General features: G+C 41.1%; 1 protein-coding gene across 1 annotated transcript in view; it reads right to left on the reverse strand.

Moving 5' to 3' along the window:
- Window positions 1-23,438, reverse strand: part of TBC1D22A (TBC1 domain family member 22A) — a 194,608-nt gene that overhangs the window by 135,768 nt on the left and 35,402 nt on the right. Inside the window, exons 5-7 of the mRNA XM_084810971.1 lie at window positions 17,157-17,227; window positions 7,569-7,697; window positions 5,752-5,814 (exon numbers count right to left, since the gene is read on the reverse strand). Coding sequence (XP_084667097.1) covers window positions 5,752-5,814; window positions 7,569-7,697; window positions 17,157-17,227 — 263 coding nt within the window. The remainder of the gene's footprint in view (window positions 1-5,751; window positions 5,815-7,568; window positions 7,698-17,156; window positions 17,228-23,438) is intronic.

Genomic DNA, 23,438 nt, shown 5'->3' on the forward strand with positions numbered 1-23,438 from the left:
TTCCACAAGGAAGATTCTTTCTTGAGATTCACATCTTTACTCCAGGTATACATACTACAGAAATTACATCGGAGAGAAGAGTGTCTAGTAAGCTATATGGCCATGATGATACAGAAAAGCGTGGAATATGATCTCCAATCATGTGAAGTGTCACTTTTATTTATGTGTAAAGTTTCTAACCCTTGTTGCTGCAGAAACCTGGGAACAAGTTAAATAGTTCCTGCTGAGTTTAAGGCCATTATGCTCAACTTACTGTGCAGTAAATTCACCTTTGTTGTGCAAAATCCTCAAATCTCACCTCCAACTGTGATTCCCTTGAGAAGTATTACATTTACCAAAGCTCAGTATTTTGCAGGAAAATGGCTGAAGTATTTTTTCCAGTATCAACATTCAACTTCAAGAAAATATTTTCTATTAAGGTAAATAATTCACAGTGCTTTCCTATATCTGTCTAATCAAAAGTAAACACCACTGAAATCCAGAGTTGGAGGGAGCAATCCTATGGCCGCTAGACAGCAGCTAGACGGCCATAGGATATGCTGTTTTCCGAGAACCAACCTTGGGGCCCGTACTCCAAGGTCGGTTCCTAGAAAACCAATCTCCACCCACGTCTGCGTTGCCTCCGAGGCAGCACAGAGAAGCCTCACCCTCCACGCTTGGAAGAGGAGTGCAGAGTTGGCTGAAAAGGGGCAGGGCTGGGGGCGTTCCGGGGCAGGGAGAGCAGATTTGCGTGTACGACACATCCTATGTGTCATACAACAGCCTCCTCTCCCACTTGGCCCCAAAAATGGCTGACTAGCAGAAAAAGCACGGCAGGAGAGGTGCGGAGGGAACAATCCCCCCGTGCTTCTTCTGCCTTGCTTTGGATAGGCGGTTGCCTCTGAGTTCGGTGACTATCTAGATAGGATTGCACCCTAAATGTGTATAGGACTGTAGCATTACTAACACAAACAGTGAAAAATGTTTTTCCCTCCACATAGTAAAAAACACAGTTTGGCTGTTTTCTCAACTATTTTCACTCAGGCTTAAGTAGAAGAGGGCTTATTTAAATATAACTTTCATTCTGCCTCGTTAGAAATACATCAGAGTGAAAGAGAAGCTGTTTAGGATAAATATATGGATAAATATAAATAAGGACCCTTCCTTATATCGTTTAGGATAAATATAAATAAGGACCCTTCCTTATATCGTCCAAACACTGGCCCATCCAACTGAATACTGTCTGAGTGCTAGCAGCTCTCCAAAATCTCAGGAAACCCCCCCCCCCCCTTCAAGGTCCTTTTAACTAAAAATGCCAAGGAATGAATCTGGGATCTTGTGTATCAAAGCATGTGCTCTCCTACAGAGCTATGGCTGCAAGTACATTTTTTAAAAGCTGGACTATGGAACTGAATCAGTCACTAAGGCAAATTAAACCTGTAGCAGTGTTCCATATAAGTGGAGCATTTGGCTGGCTTATGGGTGAGAAATCTCAGTGACCTGAGATGAGGCTTGACTGAACATGTATTAAGGGAACTGTTTCAGTAATAGTAGTTTTCAGATGTCAATAAGTACATTAAAATAAAACATTCAAGAACCAAGTGCAGTTCTTACAATCAAGAGCACCTACTACAGCATAGAAAGGAAAAAGATCCTAATTCTTTTTTTTTTAATCTGATTTGTACCCCCACCTTTCCACTAAGAAAATGGAGCTCAAGGTTCCATTTAAAATATATGTATAATACAAAAAATAATCCAAAATTATATACATCATGAATTAAAGTACTGTTGACAGACGCGGTACAGCTTTTGGTTAACTAAAGCGAATTAGACATTATATTGTTTAATGCACTTTCTGTATGCAATTATTTGCAGGATTATGAAAAAAGAGTGAATAGTTGTGAAATCAGGAATTCCAGTGTTCTTTCAGAGAGTGTTGAGAGAACAATCACACTAGGCAATGGGGAGGAAATAGTCTGGAGGTAAAACATTTCTCATCCACACAACTTTTTGGTGACCTGGACAACTGAATTCGCTAGTAGATATCCTCATTAAGGCCTCATTCTCATGAAAAGACAATGAGTTAGTAAACCTGTGCAGGGCTATATTATTTCATACTGCAGACTAGAGGTTCACATATTTGAATGCTCCCCCAAAGACAAATTCCACACATACTATGATGCCAGGGAAAAGGCTAGGTTAGAACCTTTCTTCCTGACATCTAATTTTACTTGTAGGGCCACTTTGTATCAAGATTCATTTAAACATGGGACAGCCCAGGCACAGGTTTACTAACTCACCTGCTGTTTGTGAGAACTAGACCTACATGAGTTCCCAAAATAAATCAAGGCCACTTTGCTCCCTTATGAGGCCAGGCCAGGGCAACTGGTTTGCATCCAAGCCTTGTCTGGAGCAAAGAGTAATATTAGCTCTGGCACTGCCAAGTAGCCTGCATGCATGCCATTGCTTTTACCATTTCACTGGCTCCTGTTGCATTTCTTGTGTGTTGCTTTATGTGCTGCAGATCATTTGTTCTCCTAAGTTTACCTTGATGTTCACTCTTGGCTATGCTTGCAGAGCTGTCTAGTTTCCTACTGTGTTTCTTATTCAGTGCTGTGCTTCTGCTTCATTTTGGAATCAGGGAAACATGTTTTAATTTAAAAAAATGTATATTTGATTTGTATCCTGCCTTTCTACCTAGAAAAATGGCACTCAAGGCAGCTTGCAAGCATAAATAAAACTTGATTAAAACAAAAATAAAACAATGCATTAAAACATAATAAAAACACAGCATCAGAATAAAAGCAACATCCAACATGCTTTAAAGAGAAAGGAGGCTTTGTGGACAGGACTGAGCTCCAGCACTTAAAGTTCAGTGTCTGCAAGAAATCAGGACCAGGGGAAAACCCACTAATAGTGCTGAGATTTGGAGAGGGTTGATTAGTTTCACTCACCTAGCTCTGAACCTCAGTAATCTAGTATGTAGTACAATTCCTTTACAGCACTCACTGCAAAGAGGTTTAGGGTTAGGTGAGCACACAGGGTAACGTGCAGGGATGGGAGTATTTTTTTTACTTCCCCTCCCAAATGCCGAATCGGTGAGTTGGAGTCATATGGATGCCTCATAAAAGCACCTTATTGTGGATAAGGGGTGACATCTGAAATCCCATGGGTCTGGGATTAATTAGAATACAAGGAGTGTGTTTCTCTTATCCTAATAAATCCCTCTTCTAAGTTGTTTTCAATATCAAAGATTTAAGAGTCTTTAAAAGCTTATAGCATTATGGATTTGTGGGGGAGGGGGGATTAGGGTCAGGGGATGCATTCCCCACTCCAGGATACTATGAACTGTCTGGCTTAAACTCACCAATTCTTCCTTATTTCCCATCCCACCCCCTGCCTGACACACAGCTGCTCTCACCAGTGTGTGGCTCCAGAAAGGCAATAATCATGCTTCGTCCTCATTGGGGTCATTTCCCCCAACTATGCAGAAATGACTGCCTTGTCACTGCCCCACTGATATGCATAAGAGATAGACAGATAATCTCAGACTATGGGTCAGGGTAGAAATTCTGATATTAAACAGTACACATATAGGCTGAAATAAGCCACTATAGCATTTTTGCAGTGCTGCCAATCTTGGTATCAACCTCTCCCTGGCCACTACATGGATTCCCTGTCATAGCAATGAAATAGTATGACCTGGTTCACATGTAACGGTGATAAACTGTGGGTTAGTTAATTAACACACAATGTGATGTGCTGCGTGCTTCCACTATTTTACCTATGAAACCTCCAACTGGGCTGATTGGTCCATGTCATCCAAACCCAGACATTATGGCTTAACCGTGGATTGAACAATGCACAGTTAACCTACAATTAGTTGTTAGGTTAACTGTAGGTTAACCTAACAAGTAATAGGCCTGAATGGAGGTTGCATATTCAGAATGGTGGCAGCATGCACCTGGCACACACCACGGCTCCCAAGATTTGCTGCTGTTACGTGCAAGCGGGCCCACTGTGAGGTATATATATGAATGAAAAAACACAGTCTTCCTATTTAAAGCTGCCCTCGTTTTGAAACATGTACATATAAATATCTTAATGGAGGTCTTAATGTGGGTAAATGAAAGTGTCAGACTCCCCACCTATGCAGCTAGCTGTGTTATGCATCACCGAAAAGGTTTCTGTACTAAAAAAATCTTTTTACCTTTTGCAGAAAATAAATCCAGAAAAGCAAATCAGTATCATGCTAGGACTCAAATATTGAACCAAAACAACAGCCAGCTGTTCTTATTTTACATACAAAATATCTTGATGGCATACTTATGTTTCCCCTGTGCTCAAATATAAAAAACCAGCTGAGCAAATCTACTGCAGAATGGGTCTAAGTTTCAAAAATGAAATGTATAGGACTTATCTGATTAGACACTTTATTCTTCACTCCTTATACCAAGTCATCCAGATGGCATAGGTTTACCAATGAGAGGGTTCAATGCGCAGAAGCCAAGTATGTGATTTGGATTTCAGTCAGACAGATGGGCTGTATGGATCCATCAGATTCCTTCTCATGGTCAAAATTCTGTTTTTCAGCTCTGTACTTATTCTAAGAACATATGCACAGCAGGGAATCGGAACTGAACCAAGCTGCTTTGCCCACCAGCTCTATCTTCCATACAAAAGTTGGATTTCACGTTTGCATGGGGTCTATATGGATGGCACCTAATGTTTGTAGGCCTCAACTGCACCATTTGTTCTCTGCTGTACAGGTTATACACAATGAGCTCTATACCAGCAGGGCCCTATGAAAACATGAAATCCAACACTTTGGATAGCAGATGGGGTTAGGGGTATGCAGCCTAACATGACCCCAGTCCCCTAGCCATCTACACAGAGCTTTAAGTTCTCTATATTCTCCCACATTATTGTACACTCATAACTAAACTTTAAAAAGTATAAAATAATTTAATTTTCATAAATATTTACTAGAAGTGCAATTGCAGCTCCTATGGTTAACCATTTCTTGGCTACTGAATGACACTTACATTTCCTATACTCTCTTAGTCATTCCATATGGGCACATTCAGAGCAACTTTCTTTCCAATCTTATTACTTCAGTTATTTTCCTCTGCACCTCTGTAGATTCTACACTATTTTATCTCTTACAATGAGTTCTTGGACCCTTTGACAAGGGTTTATAACCCTTGCTCCATCACAAGTCTCGGGGGGGGGGGGTCAACACATAATATTCCTTATGTTGTTAATAGGCTAAATAAAAGTGTGGTTTTATATCACATTTAAGAAGTGCTCTCAAAAAGGAAGTATGAAAATGTTTGTTCCACAAGCAGGTAAAAGTTGATGACCCAAAGGCAACTGCAGCATAAAACCAATTCAAGGCTGTTTTAGCTTCGCTGCACATCAAGTTTGTATGTGATTGTTACCTCTACTGGGCTTTAAAATCCTTAGGCCCAGAGCACATACTACAGCCACCAGGGGGATAACTCTGAAAGAGCATCCTTCGGAGAGCGAGCCCTGCCCAGGCTTTAACATCGCAGATGTAGGGTAGAAACAGAAAATTCACAACACCACAGTATATTGAATCATGTAGCTAATATTAATGTTAATAAACATTACAGACCCAGCAGCAATCGCTTGACAAGAAAAGGCCGTTTCCAGAGTGGCATCTCTAGGGCAAATATAACATGTACCCTGAATTAATACATATACAAACAAATCAGATAATTGGATTTAATATCTGGCAGTAATACTTGCCTCTGTTACTTTGGGTTGAAGAATTAAAGCCTCTGGACTCATACGAGGAATATCTATATGAATCTGAAAAAGAAACATTTAAATTCAAAACACTTCAAATAAAGCAAATTCAGACAGCTGCAAATATCAACTTGGTTTCAATAAAATAGTGAAAGAATGCAGGTTTCCAGCTTACTTGGCTCTCTTTACAAGGCTTCACCATAAACCTTTTAAGAGAGGTGTGTGTGTGTGTGTGTGTGTGTGTGTGAGAGAGAGAGAGAGACACAGACAGACAGACAGACAGAGACAGAGACAGAGAGACAGAATGAATTTTAAAGCAATTACAACATATGTACTACACAAAACTGTCAATACGGTGAGCACTGGTTATACCATGACTTAACCTGTATGAAATACTTAATACTTTCCAACAATTATCCTCAAAATGGGGATGAGATAGGTTAATATTTCCCCTGTCTATGTGCTACATCTTTTCTACATCTGCAGTGCTTCTACAGGTACAAAGCTATAGAATCACTATTTCTTTTGTGCTACACTTTACAATTCCTTGAACTGTGTTAAATCCATTTTGTTGCTGCTCTCCAATAACAGAAAGTAAAAGGCTGCTTTCAATCAGTTTTTTAAAAAATCTATTAATTAAAAGCTGTCATTTCCACAAACTCCTTCAAAATGAAGATAAAGCGTAACACATACATAAAGGACAGATTAGGAAGCTGAACGGAAGATCAGGTTTACAAAGGAATTAATGGAGGATCAGGTTTACAGGGAAACCTCTTGCTAAGAGGATACACTTTGTAGAAAATAAAAGGTGTACTGGGCTTTCAAAATAGACCGGGATTTCCTCAATAAAGACTTCACAGAGACCTCAATTATCAATTTCTTTCCACTGTCTAAACGTATTGTTTTTCAAACTGTATTCCTTGGAACCCTGGAGTTCCTGAGAAACATAACAGGGGCTTCACAGTGAGATAATCACTAATGGCAGGCATGCTTCCAATAAAGAGCTTGCCCACCACTACTGATCTTCACCAGCAATGAGCAGGCAGAAGACAGTGCCAGCTATGTTCTGAGTGCATACTCAATTAATGTGGGATAATGGAGCTGGGCCTCTGCCCCTGGCTTGGCCAGTGTTCTGTACAAACTAAGTATACACTGTACTAATGCTGGCGCATTCTCTGAAATGCACAGGAGTCCTATGGCCTGCACCCAAGGATTCCCAAAGTCAAAGGGGAAAGTATTCTCTGAAGGTAGAAGATATAGAAACCATTGCTCTAAAAACTTATGCAGGCCATATCCAAGGTTAACTGCAAACTCAGAAAGAAAATCAGTTATGACACAGTTACAGGGGATAGGGCTGGGCAGCCTGGTCCAATGGCCCTTTATGGGCTCAGGAACTCCCACAAAATCACACACATCCCCATTCATTGGGATGTCAGGGTAATGCCACATCCTCATCTCTACACCAATTGTGAGGATATTATAGCCAAGCAAAAAGGCTATGATCTCCAGAAGCTCTCTAATAAAAGTCCAACATCCAAATCGGAAAGCTCCAAAAAATTCTGTCTACATTAGGAATATTGTGATGCAATATCAGAATAAACATAAGAATAGGTTAATAACTTTATACTGTTGATCTAAACTACTTGTTCTCACCTGGCATGTCATTAAATACATATGATTAATAGGCTCAAGCAGGTTGGCATGGTCTCAGCAGAAAATGTTATGTGGACAGACTTCCCATCCAATAATATGCCTGGCAAAACAGTTTACAAGTTAAACACATGTGTGCAGTTGACCTTACTGCAGACATTTTTCACCTGTCTGTATGTATCCTGGTGAGTTTCTTCATTTCTTGAATCATAATATTGTTCAACGAAAGCAAAATACTCTTTTTGTTTCCTTTGTAGAGTGCCTTCTCTCCTATCTACATTTGCAGGAAGGTAACCCTAGAAAGAGAGACACATTCAAGTTCTAGCACATTTGTTTATCAATAATTCCTGAAAAAAAATCAGCACAGTTATTTCATATGTTCCAAAATTAGCTTCAGTCATTCCAGCAGTAGCATGCAAGGGGGAAAATGTTTTATTTTTCCTATTCATTTTAAACTCTTAAGTTATTTCATTTTTCATTTGAATTGAATTGCATTGTATTGCATTTGTTTCACTTAGCATTCATTTTTCCATTGATTTCAATGGAGATCCAGACTGTGTACTGCTACCTGTAACTTTGCCACTTCTCATTCAGGCATTCTACTCCTCCTCCAAGGCATCAGGCCTGCCAAATTTCAGACATATTGGACAACAGGTCCCCATTTTATAGGCAATTTTTAAAAGTACACAGACACAACTTAACTGCTATATAACCAAGTAGCTATTTCCAATCTGTCAGTTTCATCACACCCCTCACCCTCTCCTCCTTGTGATCTGCTCCAGACTATGGTTTCTTTCAGACATCCATTCCCACCTTCATAAGCCATGGCTCCTCCCTTCCTTCTCATGCCGAGATCCTGGTTGGTTTTAAACAGGACTTCCCTGTTAGGTCTAAAACAGGCAACTCTAGTTTAAAACAAACCATAGTCCCTTCCAGACATATGCCAGCTTCGGCATGGAAGGGAGGAAGGAATACTGAGTCCAATTCTGATTCCCCACTTCATCAACCATGGGTAGGTACATCCAAAATGGGCTTATACATCCAATACAAGAAACAGTGCCTCCAACCCAAAGTAATAGAAAGCGAATGCATTTTCATTTGTTTTCTCCCATTCATTTTTTAGCATAAAATGAATAAAAATGAATGGCGTGAATTCTTTTTGTTTTTCATTAATTTAAGAAAGAATGTACACACTTATCTGGCACTACATTACTTCAGAAGAGTTCATTTACTTCCAGGTGCTATTCATTTTCTCTCTATTTATATGAGCCACGTATTAGGACAAGAGCATGTGTGGAGGAGGCAAGACAGTGAAGATGAAGCCCAGTAACTTTCAGGCAATTACAGAAAGAAAACTAGGAACGTGCAACACCCCTGGCCTCAGATGTCTATACACTAACTCACAGAGTATGGGAAGCAAATAGGATGAACCTGCAATCGTAATACAGGATAGTAAGTACCATCCTACTATTCTATCTGCATTGAGCAGGGGGTTGGACTCGATGGCCTTGTGGGCCCCTTCCAGCCCTACTATTCTATGATCTGACAAGTATCATTAAGACTTGGTGGGATGAGTCTTCTGGTTGGAATAAAGCAACTAAAGAGTATACCTTTTTCAGAAGGCATAATTCCAACCAAAAAGGAGGGGAAGCAGCACTATTTGTAAAGCATTTATACATCTGCATGGAAATCTGAGAATGGAAACCCTGTTGAAACCATCGGAGCAAGGATAGAAGGAAAGAGATACAAGAGTGATATTGTTGTGGGAATATACTACACACCACCCAGCCACACAGAAGACATTTCCTTCAAAGGATGGCAAAAAACTTTCACAGAGGTGAGGCATAGTAATAACAGGGGATTTCAACTATCCTGAAATTTGCTGGAAGAATGGAACATCCAATAAATTTCTGACTTGCCTTGCTGACAAATTCATTTCTCAGAAAGCAAAAGAACAAGAGGGTCTCCAGTCCTGGATTTAATCCTGACCAACAGGAAAGAACCGGTTGATGGAGTGAAAGTAGCAGGAGTCTTGGGGAAAGTGACTGTATCATCTCGGAATTCATGATAGCAAAAAGTTGGCTAGAAATTCTGAAGGAAAAAAAATATTTCTAAGAGGGATAAGAGATTCTGAAAAATGTAATATTGAAGGCACAAACTATTTCTATGAGAAGGAAAAACAGGAGACATCTAAAGCCAGTGTGGCTGCACAAGGAGCTCTCTGTTGAGCTGACACATATAGGAGATGGAAGGAAGACATGCCACCAAGGAGAAGTACAATAGAATAACACGAGCCTTTAAAGTGTGTGTCAGGAAGGCTAAGGCCCAGAAAGCTAAGGCTTGTGAGGAACACTAAAACATTAAAAAGGGCTTCTTTGGCTTTGTTCAGAGCAAGAACAACAAGAAGAAAGGGGTAGTCCCTCTGCTTAGGAAGGATAGAGAAGTGTTAACAAATGTTAAACTCGACTTGAATCCAATAAGACACGGCATAGGGATCATTTGAAACCTATGAGGTGGCAATACATGCAGTGAAGAGAGCTTTCTACTCTGCACGTATCACGTCTGCAAACTCACACCCAGCTGAGCTGTTCAGTGTGGTTAGGGAGCTGAGTCAGGCCCTCCCCACACTGAATCCAATTTTACAACCTTCAGTAGCTCGCTGTGACGTCTTTAATGAGTTTTTCATGGATAAAATCTCTTGGATACAAGCCAACTTAGAAGCTGTCGTGGGGACTGAAATCAATAGTGGGGTGTCCAGTAGCTCTGCTTGCATGATTAAACTGGATCATTTTCAGCTTATGACTCCTGATGATGTGGACAAGCTGCTTTGCTTGGTCAAAAAGACAACTTGCCCTCTCAATCCCTGCCCATCCTGGCTTGTAGTCTAGGGAGGGGAGAGGGTAAAGCAATTTTTGCTGAATATTATTAATGCCTCCCTAAGGGAAGGTAATTTTCCATCATGTCTAAAAGAAGCAACTGTTAGACCACTTCTGAAGAAGCCTTCCCTTGACTTCGATAATTATAGGCCAGTAAGTAATTTACCATTTTGGGGCAAGGTAATCGAGAAGGCGGTGTCTTTCCAACTCCAAGCAGTCTTGGATGAAATTGATTATCTGGACCCATTTCAAACCAGCTTCAGGGCGGGATACAGAATTGAGACTGCCGTGGTTGCCTTGGTGGATTATCTTTGCCTGGGAATCGATAGGGGGAGTGCATCCCTGTTGATTCTTTTGGATTTCTCAGCAGCATTCGATACCATCAACCATAGTATCCTTCTGGATCACCTGAGGGTGTTGGGGGCACTGCTCTGCAGTGGTTCCGCTCCTTCCTCTCAGGACGGTTCCAAATGGTGTAGTTTGGGGATAGTTGTTCCTCAAAAAAGGAACTATTATGTGGCGTCCCTCAGGGCTCCATTCTATCCCCGATGCTGTTCAATATCTTCATGACAACGCTGGGAAAGATCATCAGGAGTTTTGGGGCTGAGTGTTATCAGTATGCTGATGACACCCAAATCTATTTCTCCTTAACATCTTTATCCAAGGAAGGTATGACTCCTCTGAATGACTGCCTGAAATCAGTAATGGGCTGGATGAGGGAGAACAAGCTGAAATTGAATCCAGGCAACACAGAGGTGCTCATAGGGAAGGGTCCTAATTCAGATTTTGAGGTATGTCAACCAGTTCTGGAGGGGTTGCACTCCCCCTGAAGGAGGAAGTTGGTAGCCTGTGGGTGCTTCTTGACCCAACCCTGGTCCTGGCATCCCAGGTGGAGGCAATGGTGAGAAGTGCCTGTTATCAACTTCTGCTGATACACCAGCTACGCCCATTCCTGGAACATGTGGACCTGGTAACAGTGGTGCACACACTGGTAACCTCTAGGCATGATTTCTGCAGTGTGCTGTACTTGGGGCTGCCTTTATATTTAGTTCAGGAACTTCAACTGGTACAAAATATGGCAGCCAAGTTGGTCTCTAGGACATCCCGCGGAGACCATATTACCCCAGTTTTAAAATCTTCACACTAGCTGCCAATTTGTTTCCAAGCAAAATATAAAGTGCTGGTTCTTACTTTTAAAGCCTTACATGGTCTAGGTCCAAGGTACCTTAGGGAGCGCCTTCTCCCCTACATCCCAATCCGCCAACTAAGGTCCTCCGAGGGCTACCTGCTACGGCTACCTAATGTGAGACTGGCAGCCACACACAAGATGACCTTCTCCTTTGCTGCCCCTCAATTGTGGAATGATCTGCTGGTTGAAATGCACCTGCTGACTTCGTTGAAGGTTTTTAAGCAGGCATTAAAGATTCTCTTAGTCCGGCAGGCCTTCCCTTTTTAGAGCTCTTGTTCCTTGTGCTGACTCTTGCATACTGTTTAAGCTGTGTTGTTTTAAGCTGTGTTGTTTTATTGTTGGATTTTTAAAAAAATGCTTTTTGGTTCAAAGTTGTTTTTAGTTATCTGTTGTTTGTCCGTATGTCTTATGTAAATGGTGTTTAAACTTTGTATATTGTATTTTAATGTTTTAACTTTTGTAAACCACCTAGACAGCTTTTGGCGGTATAGAAATTTAAATAACAACAACAACCAACAGAGAGAAGATGGAACTACTCAGCTCCTATTTTTGCCTTGGTGTACTCAAACAAGGAGAGTTGTGTTCATCCTGGGACAAGTAGAACAAATGTTAGAAAGAAGGATTTGCAGCCCAGAATAGGTAAGGAGGTGGTTAGAGAACATTTAACTACTTTAAATGAGTTCAAATTTCCAGGTCTAGAAGAATTACACTCCAGGATGGTGAAAGAGCTTGTGGGCATTATTTCAGAGCCACTGGCTGTAACCTTTGAGAGTTCTTGGTAAATGGGTGTGGTGCCGGAAAACTGGAAATGGATAAAAGATGTCCCCATTTTCAAAAGGGTGGACCTGGGAAACAACAGACCAGTCAGCCTGACAGCACCATTAGCAAAAATTCTAGAACAGCTTATCAAGCAGTTGGACTATAAGCATCTAGAACATGATGTTTTGATTATTAAGAGCCAGCATGGGTTTATCAAGAGTAATTCCAGGACATGTACAGCCTCACCTGATTCTGGGCAGTAGAAGTAACTCTAACCCCCTATTTAGGAAGACTAATACTTAGTACTTTTTGGTAAGCAAAATGAAAGCCCTAAAATAAACGTAGATGAAAAGAGAGAAGCATCAGAGCAGTAAAACAAGATGTTACACACTGGAGCATTTCTGAAGAAGTTTGAACAAGATTGATACACTGTACACTGTAAGATGACGAGAATGTGGGAGCCTTAGCGTGTCAAAAGAGACTTAGCTTGAATTATGCAAATATTTGTGTCTGCATAGCAAAGCACCAATACTATTGAATCAAAGATTCAGATATACATGGTAGAAAGTTTGCAACCTTCAAAACAAGAAGGATACAATGTATGAAGTAGAGGGAGTGAAGTGTTCCAAACAATGGAACAGGTTATTAAAAAGCTTTGGCGCAAATCAAAAAATCATATCTGGAGCTAAGCAACCACGCATAGGTGTCTGGTATGCAATGCAGAAAGCGTTTCTGCAAAACCATCTGTAGAAAGTAAAGTGTACACATCCCAGCAAAGGTGTTGAGAGAACTCAGCTAGTGTACAAACATTGCACACACATATTAAAGAAAGTCTGGCACAGGGAAGCTTTCAAAGATAAAGCTGCATTTCTGAAAGACGAGATCAAAGATAGCTATTTCCTATGCTCATGGGATCCTTTGAGATATTGCCCATTCTCTTAATCTCTCACATGGACATATAGTCAAGGAGACAAAAGCCCTGCAAGAGAACATGAAGGGGTCAACTGTTCACATTCTCAATCCTTTCATTTGAAGTAAAAATCAAAGCAAAGAAATGCATATTCTCTATATGAGCACCATTGTGTCTGTCGATGCAAGTGTTAGCTTATGACACAAGAATGGGGTTCTGGCAAGGAAGACAAATAGGATGAGATTAATTTAATGAGACACAAGGAAGACTAGATGGTAAGCCTTAAATGAAGAAAAAACAACCATGGTTTATTAGACCAAGAATAGGTGTTGTCCCTGAGCACACCCATCTTCCCGTTCCTCATGTGTCATAATGCAAATCTTCCAAGCTTTGTTAAATCATATTTTGCCATTTCACCTGCATCATGAAAACTGTAATTTAATCTCTGCTTACAAGCCAGGATGTGAAATGCAGGATCAAATCCTGGGTTTTAGTCAGATATTAAGCCAGTTTCCTGGTTCAGGTATAATCAGAAATGGCCGTTTAATAAACCCTGGAAGATTTGCATTACAGCACAAGAGAGAAGTGAGGAGAGAGTGTATGGGCACAACACTTGCTATTAGTCTGAGATCATTAGGTCTGAACTCAGCCAGTGACTTGCCCAAGGGAAGCAGTGAAATTTATGGCTCACATGGGGTTTGAACCCGTGTCTCCCTAGCCTAATTCCAACACTTTATCCACTGCATCAAACTGGCACTGAGGACAAAAATAAAAGCTTCTCTGCCAATATAAAAGATTGTGATTGGAGGGGTATGGATATAGATACAATCTGACATTTAATATCCTCTCAACACTTTCCGTAAAGTTAAATATTGAATTCTAGCCTGCATGTCTTGTCAAGAGTTTGCATTTTCTGTAGGACATTATTAGTCCCATTAGAAAACAATTTAATTTATAATACTAAATGTAGCTGTTCCAGGGATACCAATATTTTCCTTAAATAGTGGTATTTTCTACTAATAAGTTGTAAAGATTAATACAGCTATCCTATCTTTTGGACAGGTTCAATATCCTGTTTTCTTCTCCAGCCAAGTTTTATTTTTGCAAATATTAAATCACACATTAGCCACGAGTTTGTATAGTTTATATCTCCCTTTGAGTTCAGAACACACTACAGCCTTATTTATAATTACACTTCAAGTACCCACCTCCACCTTTAGACAAGTCAGAAGATGCTCAGAAAAATGGGGCAAACATATTTTGACTACATTTGTGTCAATCTAATGGCAATGCAAGCTTTGTTGTTGTTGTTCAGTCATTCAGTCGTGTCCGACTCTTCGTGACCCCATGGACCATAGCACGCCAGGCCTTCCTGTCCTGTGCTCTCTCCCGGAGCGTGCTCAAGTTCATATTCACTGCATCGGTGATGCTATCTAGCCATCTCATCCTCTGCCATCCCATTCTCCTTTTGCCTTCAGTCTTTCCCAGCATCAGGGTCTTTTCCAGTGAGTTTTCTCTTTGCATTAGGTGGCCAAAATATTTCAGCTTCAGCTTCAGTATCTGTCCTTCCAATGAGCACTCAGGAATGATTTCCTTTAGGATGGACTGATTTGACCTCCTCGCAGTCCAGGGGACTCGTAAGAGTCTTCTCCAGCACCACAGTTCGAAAGCATCAATTCTTCAGCGCTCAGCCTTCCTTATAGTCCAGCTCTCACAGCCATACATTACAACTGGGAAAACCATAGCTTTGATTAGACGGACCTTTGTCAGCAAGGTGATGTCTCTGCTTCTTACTATGCTGTCTAGGTTTGCCATAGCTTTCCTCCCAAGGAGCAAGCGTCTTTTAATTTCATGACTACAGTCACCGTCTGCGGTGATCTTGGAGCCCAAGAAAGTAAAATCTGTCACTGCTTCCATTTCTTCCCCTTCTATATGCCAGGAAGTGATGGGGCCACATGCCATGATCTGAGTTTTTTTAATGTTGAGTTTCAAACCAGCTTTTGCACTCTCCTCTTTCACCCTCAACAAGAGGCTCTTCAGATCCTCTTCGCTTTCTGCCATTAGGCTGGTATCGTCTGCATATCGGAGGTTGTTGATAATTCTCCCGGCAATCTTAATTCCGGCCTGTGATTCATCCAACCCGGCATTTCTCATGATGTACTCTGCATATAAGTTAAATAAGCAGGGTGACAATATGCAGCCTTGTCGTACTCCTGTCCCAATTTTGAACCACTTGGTTGTTCCATGTCTGGTTCTTACTGTTGCTTCTTGACCCTCGTACAGGTTTCTCAGGAGACAGGTATGGTGGTCTGGTACTCCCATCACTTTAAGAATTTGCCACAGTTTGTTGTGATCCACACAATCAAAGGCTTTAGCGTAGTCAATGAAGCAGAAATAGACATTTTTCTGGAATTCTCTTGCTTTCGCCATGATCCAGCGAATGTTGGCGATTTGATCTCTAGTTCCTCTGCCTCTTCGAAACCCAGCTTGTACTTCCGGTAGTTCTCGGTTCGCATACTGCTGAAGCCTAACTTGTAGGATTTTGAGCATCACCTTGCTGGCATGTGAAATGAGCACAATTGTGCGGTAGTTTGAACACTCTTTGGCGTTGCCCTTCTTTGGAATTGGAATGTAAACTGACCTTTTCCAGTCTTGCGGCCATTGCCGAGTGTTCCAAATTTGTTGGCATACTGAATGCAGCACTTTAACACTATCTTATTATTCTCTCATTTAATACTTTTCCATTTTACTGCTGAATTTAGGAAAATACAGCATTCTCCCTATTGCATGCTAGTTGCTGGCAGAAAGCAAATCATAAAGAGAGTTCTAGTGCTTTTTAATTTTGATCTATGTTTAGATTATTTCTTTTGGCAACTTGAAAATGTATACTGTTTAAGACCATTACAACAACAACATATTTAGGGATCAGGAAGCAAAATGACATCAGTCCAAATGGTAGAGAAGTGCTTAATAAAAGAACTAAGAGAAATGCATCTTAGGAATTTGAGTTTGCATAGAAAACGTTATGGCTTCAAGGAAGAAGGGATAAGACAAGAATGTCTAATATATATCACTTCTGCTATGCCTCCTAAAAACCACCCCAATCTAATCAAAATAAGAACCTTGCAGCCAATGGGGCATATAGCTTTTCTTCTTCCAACTGATAGCATAGGTTAAATGGATGGTCAAATTCAGCTTGAACTTCAGGATGAAACATCAGCATTTTAAATGTATACTTTTTAAAAACAACTATTGCATTCTGTGTACTTAATTTTAATTGTAATAGTCTATTTATTAAATATTCACTGTTAAGAGCTGCATCTGAATTTTGGATTAGAAACCACTACGCCTGGAAATTTAACGGGACTCATTAGCAAGAGAGAATCTTTTAAACACTGGAAATCAGACCTCTTCAGAAGTAAATACTTCACATTCCCTACAGATTTATCCCCCACAAAAAGGAAGACGAAAAAACACAGAAAGCTGCTTTAAGCCTTCCCTCTGAAAAATTCAACAGTACTAAAGAGCTGGATGTGTAACTTCAAAAGTTAAAAAGCTAACACAAAAATGTGCTGATAAAGCAACATCCATGTTCTCTTGCGCACACACCATCAATACATACAGAAGTGAACCTTCTTCCAAACTTTTTATGCCAAAGCAAGGAAACAATCCTAGTTAAACACCAATATCAATAAGCACCAGACTTTCTAATTTACACTCCTATTATAAGACACACACACGAACTGGAATATACTTAAGTTTTCTGTAAGAAACTAAGTTTTTATTTAACATTACAGAGCATTTAGGAGTTAGTAGGGAGAGGGGGGAAAGAGAAAAATTTAGCACTTGCCATGATTTACTACTCTATTCTCTTAGGACAAGCCAAGCTTGAAATTGAGAATAGAACAGCATTCTTTGTGTCACACTGTTTTGGAGTGCTGCTGATTAGCTATGACTCAAGCAAAATTATATGTGGCGACAGAAACAACACTATCATCATTGTAAAATCTGAAGTACTTACTGAAAGAAGCTTCCATGTAATTGGCCGTACTGGTTTCGGAATTCCTGACCAACTCAACTTCCGCAATTCTTCTACTCTCCCCCCACAAAAAAGAAAGAGTAGACTTCAGTAAGAAAATAACACCAAAATACATTCAGGTTAAGGTTATCTGATAGAAAGCTTAATTTTTACATTAGAACGTCAAGTTATACATCATACAAGGTACTGTGCAGAAAACATACAAATGGTGAACCACAAATTATGTGTCTAAATATTGTGATTTAACAAAAGAAATTCTCAAATGGATCAAATATTACACAATCCTCAAGAACATAAGGACTCAGTGTCCCAAGATAAAATTAACAGCCTGATCCTACAGCAGTCCAAGGAAACTCAATCCAGCAGTGGCAGGAAGCTTCAATACAGTAAAGGAGCACTGAACTTCGGATGCTTTGGGGCAACTGGCCATCCCCTAACCTCTAGGGACACATCCAGTGGGCAATGGGACTGGACACTTTCCTGCTCCTGCCTGCTAAGCTTACTGGGGGTGGGGTACCCTCCAGGGTGGCATGGGGGGCTGGGGGTCCTCAACCCTGGTGCCAGCTCTGCTAAGTGATTGAGAAGTTGAGGAAATAGCTATCGAAAGAGGAACTTGGGAAAACCACAAAAAGTTGAGGAAAGGGCTTAAAGTCCAGGAACTAGAGATCAAATCGCCAACATTCGCTGGATCATGGAGAAAGCAAGAGAATTCCAGAAAAACGTCTATTTCTGCTTCATTGACTACGCTAAAGCCTTTGATTGTGTGGATCACAACAAACTGTGGCAAATTCTTAAAGTGATGGGAGTACCAGACCACCTTACCTGTCTCCTGAGAAACCTGTACGAGGGTCAAGAAGCAACAGTAAGAACCAGACATGGAACAACCGAGTGGTTCAAAATTGGGAAAGGAGTACGACAAGGCTGCATATTGTCACCCTGCTTATTTAACTTATATGCAGAGTACATCATGAGAAATGCCGGGTTGGATGAATCACAGGTCGGAATTAAGATTGCCGGGAGAATTATCAACAACCTCCGATATGCAAACGATACCACCCTAATGGCAGAAAGCGAACAGGATCTGAAGAGCCTCTTGTTGAGGGTGAAAGAGGAGAGTGCAAAAGCTGGTTTGAAACTCAACATTAAAAAAACGAAGATCATGGCATCTGGCCCCATCACTTCCTGGCATATGGAAGGGGAAGAAATGGAAGCAGTGACGGATTTTACTTTCTTGGGCTCCAAGATCACCGCAGACGGTGACTGTAGCCATGAAATTAAAAGACGCTTGCTCCTTGGGAGGAAAGCTATGGCAAACCTAGACAGCATAGTAAGAAGCAGAGACATCACCTTGCCAACAAAGGTCCGTCTAATCAAAGCTATGGTTTTCCCAGTAGTAATCTATGGCTGTGAGAGCTGGACTATGAGGAAGGCTGAGCGCTGAAGAATTGATGCTTTCGAACTGTGGTGCTGGAGAAGACTCTTACGAGTCCCCTGGACTGCAAGGAGGTCAAATCAGTCCATCCTAAAGGAAATCAACCCTGAGTGCTCATTGGAAGGACAGATACTGAAGCCGAACCTCAAATATTTTGGCCACCTAATGAGAAGAGAAAACTCTCTGGAAAAGACCCTGATGCTGGGAAAGACTGAAGGCAAAAGGAGAAGGGGACGGCAGAGGATGAGATGGCTAGATAGCATCACCGATGCAATGAATATGAACTTGAACACACTCCGGGAGAGAGCGCAGGACAGGAAGGCCTGGCGTGCTATGGTCCATGGGGTCACGAAGAGTCGGACACGACTGAACAACAACAACAACAAAAATAATTAGCGTACTAGCCCTGTGAATGTTGTTCTAATGGTAATAGATCAGTACTATTTTTCCTGATTTTGATTTCTTAAAATACAGACTTGTTTAGCAGTATCTTAGGAGACCAATCAGAGGAATAACCTGTATTTATTAATCTGGATTTACCATCACCTTCTGATAGATATTCCACAATATTATAGGATGGACTACCCCACTTTATCCATGAGTACTTCCAGACGGAAGGCTCCTAGCACTACCAAATGCAAGGCATTGTGCAACAATTCCATCTTTTGTTTCTTTAACAGATTGTCTGTGGTAAGAAAAAACAACAGACAAAGTGGTGGGAAAACAGAGAATTACAAGCGGATGACAATATTGTCTGGCTTCCTCCCCCCATAAAATCCCATGAATGAGGCAAGGCGATGGCACTATAAGAGTCTTCTCTGGAAGCATACCACATGTTTGCTTAACAGGAATTTGACTGCACCACTGCTTGCAAATGTAAAGGCAAACTGCACATGCTCAGAGATTCGGAACTGATATAAAAGTAGAATCTACAAGTCAAAAAGGCTGCTTCTCCATCATAGCATCTTTACCGTCAGCCAGTCTGCATCCACCTGTAGCTCATACATATATGAACATAAGAAGTTGCCTTATACCAAATCAGGCCATCTAGCGTACTATTGCTGACACTAACTGGCAGCTGTTCTCCAGGGTTTCAGGCGGGAGTTTTTCCTGCCCTACCTTGGTATGTCAGAGATTGATCCTGGTATCTTCTACATGCAAGGCACTCTACCACTGAGTCTTTTCCTGGCCCAATAGCTCCTTCCACCCATTTCCTCCAGAGAGAAGAGGCTAAACTTGGACTATTACATCAACTGCCAGAGACCAAAAGAGAATGCCATAAACATCTCCATAAATCCCTAACATATTGTACTTTTTATGGAATTTAATTACAAGCCATTTTGGCAGCCAGTCTTGGCTGAAATGTAGGGCAAAAATAAAATAAAGAATTATGGTTTGAGGCAATCCAGTTGTTTAATTTGTTTATTGCTGCACTTTCTGGAAGATACCACAATGATGAAGCTATCTCAGTGCTTTGTACTATCTGCAGATACAGAGCAGTTTTGGTCTTGTATGGTATGAGGGAGCAGGTATCATCATCATTTTTGTAACTGGTAAACCATGCTCAAAGAGGCTCACAACATTAGGGAAATTTACATAATACAGAGACATTTCAAGATAATTCACTAGCAATTACAAAACAGTACACAATTTAAACAGTAATACAAATATTAATAGACTAATCAAAACATCTCATATTCATATACACTAAGAAACTATCTGCTAATAATTCAGACTAAGGCTGAACAGAAATACAAAACACACTTCAAACAGAAGCAAAAGTACATCATGTGTTGGATCCAGGATCTCCCTCCTGCAAGAAGGCACCTCCATCCAATTTGGGGGATCCCACAGACACTAGAGCTCACCCCAGTCACCAGGGTCTCCTGACTCTCTGTAGCAATTCCAGGAGGCTGGAGGGGCTGTCATGGGAAGGAGGGGATGGCGAAGTCCACTTCCACCAGTGGAGTTTATCCAGCTTAAATCTGGACCCAACCCCTTATCTAAAATTAAACAATGACCCCCAGCAACAACCCCTAAACATGACCCCACATTGATGGTCTCTAGCTGCCTTGTGCAACAGGAAAAACATTTCTAGCTGGAGTCAATCAGGGTCCAGACCTTCCAGGCAGTTAGAAAAGAGCCAAAGACTAGGGACTAGGTCTTGAAGGACTCACATATAATGGCCTCTATATTTGCATGGTAAGGGAGTGTTAATATACCACAGTTATTAGGAACTAGGGATTAAGCCTTTTGTGACTTTTAGTACTTTGTTGTGGATCATAGAATAATAGGGTTGGAAGGGGCCTACAAGGCCATCAAGTCCAACCCCCTGCTCAATGCAGGAATCCAAGTCAGAGCATCCCTGACAGATGGCTGTCCAGCCTCGTCTTGAATGCCTCCAGTGTGGGAGAGCCCACCACCTCCCTAGGTCATTGGTTCCATTGTCGTATTGCTCTAACAGTCAGGAAGTTTTTCCTGAAGTTCAGCTGGAATCTGGCTTCCTGTTAACTTGAGCCCATTATTCCATGTCCTGCACTCTGGGATGATCGAGAAGAGATCCTGGCCTTCCTCTCTGTGACAACCTTTCAAGTACTTGAAGAGTGCTATCATATCTCCCCTTACTCTTCTCTTCTCAAGGCTAAACACGCCCAGTTCTTTCCATCTCTCTTCATAAGGCTTTGTTTCCAGTCCCCTGATCATCTTTGCTCCCCTTCTCTGACCCCTCTCCAGTTTGTATGCATCCTTCTTAAAGTGTGGTCCCCAGAACTGGACACAGTACTCCAGATGAGGCCTAACCAGTGCTGAGTAGAGGGGAACTAGTACTTCCCGGGATTTGGAAGCTATGCTTCTATTAATACAGCCCCAAATAGCAGTTGCCTTTTTTGCAGCCACATCATATGGTTGGCTCATATTCAGCTTGTGATCAACAACAATTCCAAGATCCTTCTCGCTTGTAGTGTTGTTGAGCCATGTATCCCCCATCTTGTAACTGTGCATTTGGTTTCTTTTTCCTAGGTGCAGAACTTGGCATTTATCTCTATTAAATGTCACTCTGTTGTTTTCTGCCCAGCGCTCCAGTCTATCAAGATCACTTTGAATTTTGTGTCTGTCTTCCAGAGTATTAGCTATCCCACCCAATTTGGTGTCATCTGCAAATTTGATCAGCATTCCCTGCACCTCCTCCTCCAAGTCATTAATACAAATGTTGAAGAGCACTGGGCCCACGACTGAGCCCTGCGGTACTCCGCTCGTTACCTCTCCCAAGTTTGAGAAGATCCCATCGATAAGCACTCTTCGAGTCCGATTCTGTAGCCAACTGTGGATCCAGCTTTGGGAAGTTCAGCCAGCTTTGACTTAGGTGAGGTGTTCGATGTTTCCAATAAATTACTTATGACGGGACAAGAGTAATATATGATCCGCCTGTTTGGTAAGAAAAACACAAGAGTGCTGCCAGGGGGAGTGGGGTGTCACATTTAGGCTATCACAGGCAGCAGTATCTTGGGCCAAGTCTGGTTCCGTTTATGACTTCATGTGCCTAAGGTGAGGAGGAGACTGCTGTAATTTAACAAATCTTGAATACTCCTGGATTTATTTCAGATTACTTTGGGGGGCTTTTTGTCAAAAGGCATGGTAGAAAAGTTTTGATTAAATAAAAGTTAATCCCATAACCAGTAATAGTCAAAAGGACACAACTCCTATATCAAGTTATAGATGAGTTACATCTGTGTGCAGAGTGAAGGCAAAATATATATTACACATATACAATTTTTTGTACAGCAATATGAAGCAGTACAAGAATCAGAGGTCTCCACAGCCAGCCCCACCAATAATGTATTAATTTGTCACCTGCAATGAAGACTCACAAGTGAATAAAGAAAGTCATTATTTGTAATACATTGTATTTTGATTCTGAAAATTGTCTTGCAACCAAAATACTGTCTGGCCTTACTGATTCAGCAGCTGGGCTGGTGAATAATTCATTCTAAGTAATGTCACATATGACCTGTTTGCACATACTGAAACTGTGTTCCTGACAGGATATCTGCTAGAAGTTTTCTTCCCTAGATAAACTCTCTGTTCTTACTGGATGTCACCCATGCATCTGTTACTACCGACAAGACTACTATCTATAACATCATCCAACTTCAAGCCATAAAAGTATGATTTAAAAATGTGTATTTTTTCTTCTGCAAGTTTAGAGCCAAAGCAAATCCAACTAAGGTTACGTTTGGAAAAACATGGTTGTGCAAGGAGTTTTGCACAACTCTTCTGCAGCCTGCTTGTGCATTCCACTAGTGGAAACGATTATGCAACTGCTTGCAATGGGTTGTACATCTGATTGTACAACCGGTTGCGCAAGCGTAATGCGCAATCGCTTGTGCAATAGAAAAATTCAGCAAAGCTCTGCTACCCCTATTTGAGTTTGTGGAATGTCACCCTTGGATACTTCCCAGTCCTTTTAAGTGTTGTTTCCAGGTTCATCTCACAATAACATAGATCTTATCAGACTAATTTCCTTGACACAGTAAATCGTATCTTATAGGTGAAAATAAGGTTGAATTGTGTTTTTGATATTGGGGGAAAATAGTTTACTGCTCTCTACTTTTCTGATTTCAGCTTTTCTATCTCAACTCCAGAAAATCACAGAGAATACAGATAGCATTGTGCCGAGCAGAGTTTCTTGGGGCACCACTACTTAATGCATGCTGTATCACCTTTTAACACCCAGCAAAATGCTCAAGACAGATTCTTGTTCTAAAGTTTAAGACTGATGTAATCTTCTCCTGGGCAGGTTGGACAACCTCTTACAGAACCCAATACAGAAGTCA

Source organism: Heloderma suspectum, chromosome 7 (assembly GCF_057233095.1).
Source record: "Heloderma suspectum isolate Gila_16-S chromosome 7, 16-S_ref, whole genome shotgun sequence".
Lineage (NCBI taxonomy): Eukaryota > Metazoa > Chordata > Lepidosauria > Squamata > Helodermatidae > Heloderma > Heloderma suspectum.